The following is an 11,082-nucleotide window of genomic DNA, read 5'->3' as shown; positions in this document are numbered from 1 at the left end:
ACACACACACACCCAACACACACACACACACGTGGTGGGTTTATTTGTGGCCAACTAGGGCTACCTTTGCGTGTGTGTGTGCGTACGTGCGTGCGTGCGTGCGTGTGTGTGGTGCTGTTGGCTCTGATTTGTGATGTTTGGTGCGGCCGGCTGAATGGCGAGCGGTAAGAGGAGACAGGGCCACTGTGGCGTGCTCCCTCGGCCGGCGTGAAATATTCATCAGCTCCCTCGCTGGAGTTTCGCCCGTCGTATCAGTCCATCTCTGAGCTCTCTGCATCCCTCGCTCTCGTTCCAGTGGTTTTGCCCTCTTTTTATCTGTACTTTTTCAGTTTCTATCTTTCCCTCTATCATGTCTTTCATCTGTCTCTCTTCTCTGTCTCCTCTCCTCCCGCCCCGTTCTCTCCCGGCCTGGTGAGAGTGAATATTCTTCTGGACATCCGATGGAATTCCACCTGAGCACACATCAACTTGAAACCTTCACCTACACTCCCTTTCTCTCTCTCTCTCTCTCTCTCTCTCTCTCTCTCTCTCTCTCTCTCTCTGTTCCTCTCTCATACACACATTAGCACATACACACTCACTCACTCACACACACAGACATGAACGGGTACTACAAAGAGACAGGTGCACCTGCCAGTGTACACAAAAAAAAAACATGTCCTCATTTGTCTGTGGCTTTTCAGCAATTGTCCAGGACAGTCAGGTTCAACTACGCAAATAGTTTCCCCCCGTAACCAAAGAACGAGACAGAAACAGAGAGAGAGAGTGAGAGAGAGATAGAGAGATAGAAAGAGAAGGGGAGAGCGAGCGAGAGATAAACTATGGGTGTGTCCCACCTGCGTGTGAGTTGGTTTCATCAGTGAACATTTGAACCTGACATGCAGGCATCCAAACAGCATAACAACAGATAGACAGATAAACACATTCACATTTCACATGCTGAATGTCTCCACGTTAGGACACAATACCTCAGACTTTCAGTGTCCTTATCTCACAAGCACAATGTGTGTATGCTTGTGTGTGTGTGTGTATGAGAGAGAGAGAGAGAGAGAGAGAGAGAGAGAGAGAGAGAGAGAGAGAGTCTAAAGAGACAGAGGAGACACCTTGGACTGATGGCCGAACGTCCAGTTGAGAATTTGGACGGGTCTGGCAGGGCGGCTCCGCTCGGCTCCCTCTGAGATTATTAAAATCGGGATTAAGAGCAGACAGACAGCTGGACAGTGGCAGCCCGCAGATGAGCCCAGCCGAGCTGATGATGAGCCACTGCGGAGGGCAGGGTCACTGAGGACTGCTGGCGCAGCACAAAGGTGGACAGTGCCCTCTTGTGGCCAGTCAGGGATAGTGCAACTCAGAGAGCCCCACTATGGAGATGAAATGGCAAAATGAAATGGCAGTGACTCCAGATGGAACAAGGGCAGAGCCCACATCCATCACTCTTCAGCCAGGCTGCAGTATTAATTGAAATAGATTCATCATATGCAGCATGGAATTTGAATAATTCATTATTCCTCTTTTAAATTGAAGTAATGGTGAGCTGCTGATGATGGAGATGGCGCACTTCTTTATACGGTGTTGAACCTCATTTATAATTATATTCCCCACATTTATACTCTGGAAGACATTTGTCATTTTACTAAAGTAAAGGGCCCCTTGCTTTACTGTTGAAATGCTTTCTGACAACATTGCTGTCTCATATTCAACCTCTCCAGTGCAACTATTGTGTTATTATGTGTCACTACAGTAAGGGCCCCCTACAAATACTGTATTTTTCCTTAATAGCCTGAAGAAATAATACAAAACAAGTTAGTTAGTTAGTCTTGTGACTGTATAAACCAGTAGAATGTTGCACTGTCAGGTTTTTAGCGCAAGGTACAGTAGCATGGGACATGTCTTTCCAGATGTGCAGCATTCCTGACATCTGTTTGATACGATCACACGGTAGTGAGTATGCTCAGGTGCCTTATCCTGTTTGGGCACAGGAACGTGGTTTCTGTGGCAACAGAGACTAGCCTTGATTATATCTGATACTTCAGCATGTGTGTGTGTGTGTGTGTGCATGAAGAGAAAGAAACACAGACTGTGAACTGAGTGCTTATGTAATGCTCCCTTGTTTTGTTTGGTTTTACAGGTGCACAGAATGAATGGAATCTCAAGACCACCTTTCCTTGCGTGAGTATCTGTCTCTTAGGATTCACTGTGTATAGGCCTTGTACGATAGCCGTTACCTAATTCCTAAATGCTGACACTTTAGATTTATTTTATTTCTTTGTCAGAGGTTGGTTCTTAACAACATACAATAAAAACTCTTCCAGAAATTTCTGTAGGGGTTCTGACCAGAAAGCTTCTGACTGTGGAGGAGGATCAGTAGCCAGCTGCATTCACTCCTCGTCATTCAGTATCACTTTACTCAAGCCTTCTGGCATGGAAGACATTACATGGTCATAAATATGTCAAGGCAAACACTGTAATAAGTCATCAGGACAGCTGATGTAAAGCAACATGCCAGTCATTGTCATCACAACTCTCAGAAACTGTCAAAGCCACAATAGCCTATTACAACAAATGCACGTTGGTTACTAACACACAACAATTATTGATAACAGTGGTGTGACACATTTATAGCATTGAGCTCCATCTGTTTTCGTCGTGTAAAGTAAAGATGTAAAGTGTTGCTGTGTTTTGAGGGTTCTCCTGGAGGGAGGACTCAAATAACTACTGTATATGTCTATGTTTTTCTGTAATTATTAACGGTGATAGTGATACTGAAAATGCACTGTAGACTTGTCCTGGGAGTGTGCAGACAGGCACCAGAGCCAGGCCTCGGCTGGACACAGCACGCACAGCAATTAAAAAAGATGGACTGGCTGACTTGTATGGATTTGTGGAGAGATGTTTTGAGTCCCATTATGTGTGGTTGTTTACGACCTGTACGGTAACACACGTTCACCCCTGTCCCCCAACAGAGGAGGAGGGAACCCATTTGCTACTGTCCGCCTGCGGCCCACCGTCACCAATGACAGATCGGCCCCCCACATCTGAGTGGAGCCCAGAGACTCAAGCACGACGCAGGGACTGATTTGGACCGATTCGGACGTCTGTGGAGAGAGGCGATGTCAAAGATGTCAAGTTTTGTGTTCATTTGTATTGTTTAGAGTAGACAATGTAACTGCTGTATACAATCGGTCTGGCACTGTGAGCGGAGTATATTAGTACATTTATTTATGTAACTTTTAAAGAGATACAGTATATGTATATTTTGCAAATCTTTTTGAACATCAGTTCTGACATTGCCACTAGTGATACAGGCAATGTATGCAACAAAAGCAAGTTGACACATATCTAAAATTGTACATTCCCTCTCTATGTAGATAGATTTGACCTGTACCTTGTTGAAGTTGAGTAACTGTTAAGGATATAATGTTGCCATAGGACAAATACTGAATGTATACTGTATGTGGGGCTGACATTGAATGAATGGCCCTCTGATAGTGTTGCTAGTGTTGTTTTGATTATGTGCTTTTTCTGTTGACAAACGATATTTTAAATACCTACTGATATCTATGATGCACACATGGGCTCGAGATGGAGAGGCATATAATATGAGCACACTGTAGCAAATCCTCTACTCTGTGTGCAGCAGGAATGTATGTGTGTGTTGGAAGCGAAGGTAGGACTGGGACACAAAGCCATCGCAGTTCACAGTCGTGACTTGTGACATATGATGCTGAATGAAGAGACTGGGCAGGCCTGGTTGTCTGAAATGACTGAGGCGGCTTTTGTGAGACTTGAGCTCATCCCTTTCACCCAGGATAGATTAGGGGATCTACTGAACTTCTCTCATGGAAGCACACACAGTAGCAGATATATACAATAGAGCCATGCTTTGTAAATGTGTTCTCTGCAGCATGGACTTCATTTAAGTGTTTCTTTACTTTCAACAGCACTTGTAGTTTCTGTGCCATGGCCCAGCTATTCAAGTACTGTCTGCATACATACGGTTCCAGACAAAGATGTTAGACCTACTGTACTACACTCAGCCAGTCCTTCAGTTTATTAGGTGTTTTGGCCTACTGTGGATACTTTTGAATGTGTAGGGCAAGATTTGATCCACATCTTTCAGTTTATTAGGTGTTTTTGCTTACTGTGGATACTTTTGGATGTGTACGGCTAGATTTGATCCACAGTGTGAAGAGCACTTTTGCCTTAACCTCTACTGTACTTCACCCCTGTATTTTCGTCCACCCGAAAGACGTGTTGTGCAGGTGCAAAGTTAACACTGTGTTTCTCCCTTCATTACATTTGACTGCCATTTCAACTCGGCACTTCAGGGAAGCCATTCAGAGGCCTAGTGCAAAGCTTCTTTTGATTTTCTCTTGCTGCTGTTTATCATGTGACGTTAGGTTGCATGCTTGCTCTATCAAGACACAAATAAATGTTTTATTTCTGCAAAGGTGGATGTTATTCCCGCATAACTGATTATTACTGGTTATTAACATTATAACTAAGAGACGAAAAATTCGCTCTTCGTTCTCGAGTGCATGTTGTAAAGATGAGTCTAAAGCCTGTTATTCCAAGATAATGATTGCCGTATTACTCTGTTTGGCTTTAACCTGGACAGAAGTACATAATGAGACCTTTTCTGTCAGAATAATGGGACATACCCAGCCTCATTATCTGTCCCTAGACTGCCTGTCCAGATATATAGAGTCGTTAATGTCCTCAGGGGATAATCTTTTTTAAAAGATCACTTCAGAGTCATTCAAGTTGCACTCATATACTTTAATTTACAGTATTTCTCTCATATAAAAAGTGCGGACTGATCATGACGGCATGCACTGTGTTCTGAAGGAGACTGAGCAGAAAATTAAAATACCCTTTCATTAAACTTTACAATTAGCAAGCCTTCCACACACACACTCACACACACACACACACACACACACACACACACACACACACACACACACACACACACACAAGGACATGAGCGACAAAAAAATAAGACATTTTTTTCCAATTGATTCATGATGAACACAACACTTTTTACAGTCATTACCAAAAATAAGCTTCAGTTTACATCACCTAACAAAAAAAGCAAACAAAAAAATCATGTGCATTGAAGCTCATCTGGCATGCGGACATGGCGTGACTTAGAAATGACTTTATTGCAACAACTGTAGGTTTTCATTTGCACAGCTACACTGGCAGTTTACCTGAAGGCTGCATATACCATGTACAGACAGACAAAACATTATCTGAAAGCATCATCCATTTCATACAAATGCTAAATGCAAATATCAGTGCAGTGCAAGGATTATTATGGCCCCCAAAAGAGAAGAAACAGGCAAGCGCTGTTTCTAAAAAAAAAAAAAAACTATATTTGTATAAACTTGCAGTGATTTTTCGAGATAAACAGCGTCTAATCAAGCAAACTGACTTGTAGAAAAGGACAGTAAATGAGAGGACCAACTCTGTAGAAGTAACTGAATCAGTTTAAGAAGATTTTCTAGATAAAAAGTAGGATTAAGAAGAGAGGCCTCGGGAAGAGAGAGAGAGAGAAGAAAGAGAGAGGGAGAGAGAGATGAACAGCAGGTTTAGTCCTTTGAGTGGTGGACTGCATGATTGCTTAGGTGTACAACACCATTTTGGCCATAAACCTCCCACACCAAGGGAGACACATGACTGGAACAGCTTCTTGTTCCCTTTTCCCAGAACACACTGGTCAGCGGCAATAGTTCAGATAACTGCATAGACCGGAGTGACCTGCACATTTTCTGTTTAAAAAACAAAAAGAAAAAAAAAATGGCCGACATGATGGTCTTCGTCTAACTTCACTTCTCCTGCTAGTCACTCCAATGAGGTGCGACAGCAAGACTCCTCCCCCCTCCACCTGAGTGCTAGTCCAGTGGGTGGGGTTATAGTCCACATCCTGCTGAGGAGAGCAAAGATCTCAAGCTCCATTCGCACAATCACACTCTGACTTAGTAAAGGCACCAATGATTGGATGAGAGAGAGGTCAGGATTGGGGCAGCTAATCACCGAGTTGTCGATCATTAACATTGTCTCGTCACGTAAAAATGAACAATAAATGTATCATCACATGCATCTTAAAAAATAAGATTCTCATTATCAATAAATGGTTGTTTTTTTTTATGCATGGCATTACTGGTGTGCAAATACGATTGAGAAAATAAAGATAAAAGCATGGACAAGAGGGGCCAGGTCTGGGCCAGGTCTGGGCCCCCGCCGCCGCCGCCGCCGCCATCACTCTGGCCGCTGCTCCGTTTTGGTCCTCGGTGGCTCTAGCCGAAAGTGGCACCACAGTTGGGGCACCTCCGCTGGCGCAGGGCGAGGCAGAAGAGGATGCCAATGGGGAAGAAGAAGATGGCACACAGGATGCCCAAGCAGGTGAAGTCGTCCTCCAGCACCCCAACCCTGAGGAGAGGAGCCACACAAACATACCCTCTCGTCTCTGCTGGCTTCACACGTTTTACAGCAACAGTAGGCAGAGACTTCACCATTTCTGAGGCATCATCTATAAATGTGACCCTGCAAAGCGAAATCAGTCGCTTTGCGCACGATGCTATTTTGAGAAAATCCACAATAAACAAACTTCCAGGTTAAAATGTTGAATTTCAAGTTTTCGCATTAATTCGACAGTAAACAGTCTACAGTTTCATATCATGAACTAATTTCACGGAAAACCATACGTTTTGACTGTTTAAGCCAGTGAAGATTCAACACATTAGCAGTCATTCCTGTTGTCCACGCTGCTTAAAAAGGTGATTTCTCCTCTTCTGGCATATTGTGACGGGAGAACCATGTCAACTTTGGATGCAGTTATCTTAGCGATAGTTTGTGTAATACCCTCGATATACAGATCATTGGAAAGCTTAGTTTATGGCCGTTCATGTGAGCATAATAACTTAATTTTGCAAATTTTAACAAAGCGACTGGTTTCGCTTTCAAGGGTCACAAATGTGCTTTGATGGTATATTGATAAATACGTCTTTTCCATTTACCAACCACGCTACACACTACTTAAGTCTGGGGTACTGATGGGTAGCCTGACTCTCGCCAGACCCTTGTAGTTCCGCCATGCTCCACCAGAGGCGTTTCGCTGAGCTCCACACAAGGGTCTGGACGCGAGGGCAATCCAAACCCCTGCCAGTGATCAAAAAATGAACAACCAATCAGGAGCGCCGAAGCGAGTGTTTGATTCAAATAACAATGGCGGCACGCAGCGAGGAGTCTTGTGCTGACATTGATTCTGCTATTTCAACCGTTTTGTCGAATCTATCGAGTATTCATTCTTTAAAAGATTAACAGAGAATAGTTTTGAAGACATTTATTGGTGGCAAGGATGTTTTTACTCTTCTTCCGACCGGGTTTGGCAAGAGCTTGAAGAAGCCTAGCACGTCATGCAAGATAACAGGCAAGTGGTTTATCAAATCACATGCGAGGATGTTTTACAAGGACCCGCCTTCATAAATACATCTCCTATCGAGAAGTCCCAGATCCTTGTGTGAAGCAGACAGCGAACTACAGGATCTGGCGAAAGTCAGGTTAACTGATGGGACCACCCAACAAAAATATGCTGTATGCTTTTACGGCTTAATATTGACAACTACCAAGAGACACCTGTTAGTATAATAATAGCATATTATTGAACAAACATTATATGCTAGGCAAGATTTTGCTGGTGTCAACTGTGGAATTGTTGGTTTTTGAATGTTCCTTAGGTACTTGCTAGTTTTCTATTAGAACTATTTACTACTACTTAAACTGAGCAGTCTGAACTTTATTTTAACAGCTAGACCAAGAAAGGATGAACTATGAACAGCTGTGTTACATGCTGCAATAGCAAAAATAATGTGTGAGAAAAGACATTAAGAATTAAAGTAAAAAGTTTAAGTGATAATTATGATGATTATGGTGGCAGGCCATATGTAAACACAATAATGTGACTTTCCTGATACTTAAAATAAGTAAGGTACTGGAGTACTAGGCTTGGAATGCCGTAGCTAAAAGGGAACAGAAAGTTTCTTGGTTTTAAAGCCACTGGCACAGATGCATCACGAATGACTAAACAATAGAAGAAATTATTTTATAGCGCACTCTTCTTGGAATTCAAAACTTGCTATTGCTGAACTTCCATGAATTGCAATATCACTCTAAAATATTTGTTTTACCTTGTCATTTGTGGTGGATACGGCAGTTTGTCCAAATGTTTTCACACAAAATATATGCAGGCATTCATATGCTTGGACATGTGAGACATCTGAGAGGGGCTATGAGGTTGACCTAATGAGAATAATGGTCTCTACAACACTTTTACAGATTTTATACTCCAAGTGTTGCTTCTACAAGTGTAAGACGATTTCAAAGACAACAAATGCCATTTGGAGATGGCCAATCCATCCAATTTTTGTAACTGAAAGAAGTGCAAAGTGACTGTCCTCCCGTAATGAGACTAGTGGGAAAAGGGGGGGGGGGGGGACAGCTGGTTTAGGTTGGCTAACAATGTAATTTATCACTTTTCCCAGTTGAAGAGGAAGTCGTCAGCAACAAATTCGCTGCTTCTGCATCACATCTAGAAAGTCGAGAATTATGACACGGGGAACAAACCGACACTCACATGGTTGCTGCCATAACAGTCACATGAGTGATGACTTTCAACCACAGCATGACCAAGAAAGTAGACAAGACAAGTCCAATAGAATTTCAAGCGAGGTGAATCTAACACTAAGCCTTAATATCTAAATGGTTTTTAAAAAAATAGATAAATAAAAAATTAAAAAGGAACTTTTGTGCAAGGTAAAAATACACGGTTTCTGATTACATAGCAACACATGGTTTTAAACAGGAAATAAGCCACCCGCAAAAGTTCTCTTGTGACACAACGGTTGGCTCCAGTCACTGTGTTTCGGTTAAACAATGACTCAGTGAAGATGAACTCTGTGATGAGCACTCAAAGGGAGATGCCACTGGCAATAGTCATGTAGCTTAATGATTCATAAAGAACTCCTGATACACTGAAATATCTGACTTTTACCATATGTGTGACTCCCTGAACGGCCAGAAAACTCAATACACTTTTTTCACACACAATAGATGACCTCTCTTCATATTGAGTTCCTTTGACATGCTTGTTTGTGTTTACAATGTTTTGTTGTTTTTTTAGGTGAAATGATGGGTAGAAAAACACAGAATAGACAAATGTGGTACTAAAAGTACTTCTAATTACCTATTTATCTGCCTACATATAAGTTAGTAAACCACTCAGTCACCATTGTGCCTTATAAGCATTAAGGTGGTTTGGACTCAGAGCAGTGAGAGCCTGTTTCTCTGGTGGGCAGACTTACCTGCAGGCAGGGCAGCCCCCTACCACAACAACAGAGGGCTGGATGATGGTGTACGAGCCGCCGAAGGTGGGCTGCTGAGCCACTGCGGGCATCTGGCCTGGCAGAGCCGGATAAGCTGCAGTCAGAGAGGGCACAGAGACTGGTCACAGACCTGATGTACATCTGACTGTCAGACAACCTCCGAAACACTTGCTGAAGATTGTGTACAATTAAGTTTCAAAGGGCAACCACAATTAAGGGGTCGAACTAGTAGCCTTTATATTCTAATCTATATCTAATCAATGAAGAGAGGAGGGTTTTATAGTGAAGACGACAGTAACTTTAGGTGAAAAACCTATAACACAATAAACCCGTTTATAAAAGCCTGGCTATAAATATGGCATATGAGGAAGCAGTTATACTTGTTCTGTGTCTAGTTTCAAATGCCAAATGTCGTGAAACAGGCAGGCTGATGTAGCCTATGATAGAGACGTTCAGAGAAGATAGGCCTACAGCCTTACTTTAATCTCCCTGTAAAGCGTTACTGTAGAGCAGTAGCCAACATTTCTTTATTATGTACTCTCAAACGATCCTGAACTTTTACTGGGGGAAAAAACCTCAATACAGTAGCCTATTTGGTCTTCACACAACAAGACACACTTTTACTAAGAGCGGCCCCCGCACTGTAGGCCTTAGAAGGCATCAATAACATTCATTGTTCCGAGCAAAGTTCAAAACTATCCTTAGCCTATGTGAGGCCCTTATCTGAAAGATTTAGAGCTATATTAAACCGATTCCAACCATGTTAAATTATTTCATTATGAAGGTATACCAGTAGCAACCTAAAAACTGTATGGCTACCAGGTCACATAGAAGGTGAGATATTTCATAAACATAAGGCGGAGACATTGTTTTTTTAAATGGGAAAGTACACTTGCCTTGTCCAACGGGATAGTTATAGGGCGGCGGTGGCTGCTGGAATCCAGGAGGTGGCGGGCCAGCCGCTGGGATAGCGCCATAATTTTGCTGTTGACCATATTCATACGGCCCCGAAACAGTGTTATAGGCTGGGGGCTTGTCTTGCAGAAGGGGTTTATTATCCATATCCGACATGGTGGTCACGCTTTGTGGTTTCTTTTTATCACTGTTATCTCAGCTGCCTGCACTCTCACCTTGAGGTCTTGATTTTTGTTGACTTCCCCTGAGCGTCATGCAATTCTAAAAAGTGCCTGTGTGCGCGACTGAAAGAGTAAAAACGTGTGACAAAACAAAGACAACGCGACCAAGAAACTAAACTTCACCACTCGCCATGCGCCAAGTCGGTAATACCCCCCAAACCCATTACCACTTGGTCAGATTAAGACGACGTATAGTTAAGACTGGGTTACATTTAAATTAACGCCATTTCGTTTACCAACTCATCTCTGGTCCACCATCACCTTCAAAGTTGTTTACGTAAACTCCTTTGAAACTCAAAAATCGTTTTCCTGCTATCGGGTCTGTCACAAGACAGCAATCATGTGATGCGATGGGCGTCTACAAAGCGCAGCGCGTCTTAAAGCGACATTCCTCTTTACCGCCACACAAACGCAACAGCACCGCTACTTTGACGCAGATATATCTCAAGGTGGCTTATAATATTTGTAATAATGTGATCTGCTGCGACATTTGAAACGTCCTTGCTTTTTGTTTAAGTTAACTGAATAAAAACTAAAACAACCTAACTGAACTGGCCGAG

General features: G+C 42.7%; 2 protein-coding genes across 3 annotated transcripts in view; one reads left to right on the top strand and one right to left on the bottom strand.

Annotated features, from left to right (window-relative positions):
* The window catches only part of baiap2l1b (BAR/IMD domain containing adaptor protein 2 like 1b), a 39,681-nt gene extending 35,227 nt beyond the window's left edge, over positions 1-4,454 (top strand). For both annotated transcript variants that reach the window (XM_062532243.1, XM_062532244.1), the window contains 2 exons: positions 2,129-2,169; positions 2,964-4,454. In XM_062532243.1, the coding sequence (XP_062388227.1) occupies positions 2,129-2,169; positions 2,964-3,039 (117 nt within the window). In that variant the 3' untranslated portion in view covers positions 3,040-4,454. The remainder of the gene's footprint in view (positions 1-2,128; positions 2,170-2,963) is intronic.
* Positions 4,455-4,758: 304 nt separating this feature from the next.
* bri3 (brain protein I3) lies at positions 4,759-10,841 on the bottom strand. Its single transcript, XM_062532245.1, has 3 exons — positions 10,283-10,841; positions 9,366-9,480; positions 4,759-6,435 (listed from the first exon to the last, which is right to left on the bottom strand). Exons 1-3 carry the CDS (start codon positions 10,455-10,457, stop codon positions 6,303-6,305), a joined length of 423 nt encoding a protein of 140 aa, XP_062388229.1. The 5' UTR covers positions 10,458-10,841; the 3' UTR covers positions 4,759-6,302.
* Positions 10,842-11,082: the final 241 nt, after the last annotated feature.

This window comes from Sardina pilchardus, chromosome 3, assembly GCF_963854185.1.
Source record: "Sardina pilchardus chromosome 3, fSarPil1.1, whole genome shotgun sequence".
NCBI classification, from domain to species: Eukaryota; Metazoa; Chordata; class Actinopteri; order Clupeiformes; family Clupeidae; genus Sardina; species Sardina pilchardus.
Note: the sequence above shows the minus strand (reverse complement) of the source record. Positions and strands in the feature narration are given on the sequence as shown.

Excerpts from the sequence above, each read along its gene's own strand:
- bri3 (XM_062532245.1), bottom strand. The coding sequence starts at position 10,457 with ATGTCGGATATGGATAATAAACCCCTTCTGCAAGACAAGCCCCCAGCC. Across the intron at positions 9,481-10,282 it reads TAACTATCCCGTTGGACAAG|CTTATCCGGCTCTGCCAGGC; the intron begins GCAAGTGTACTT and ends CTCTGACTGCAG. Across the intron at positions 6,436-9,365 it reads GGGGGCTGCCCTGCCTGCAG|GGTTGGGGTGCTGGAGGACG; the intron begins GTAAGTCTGCCC and ends TCCTCTCCTCAG.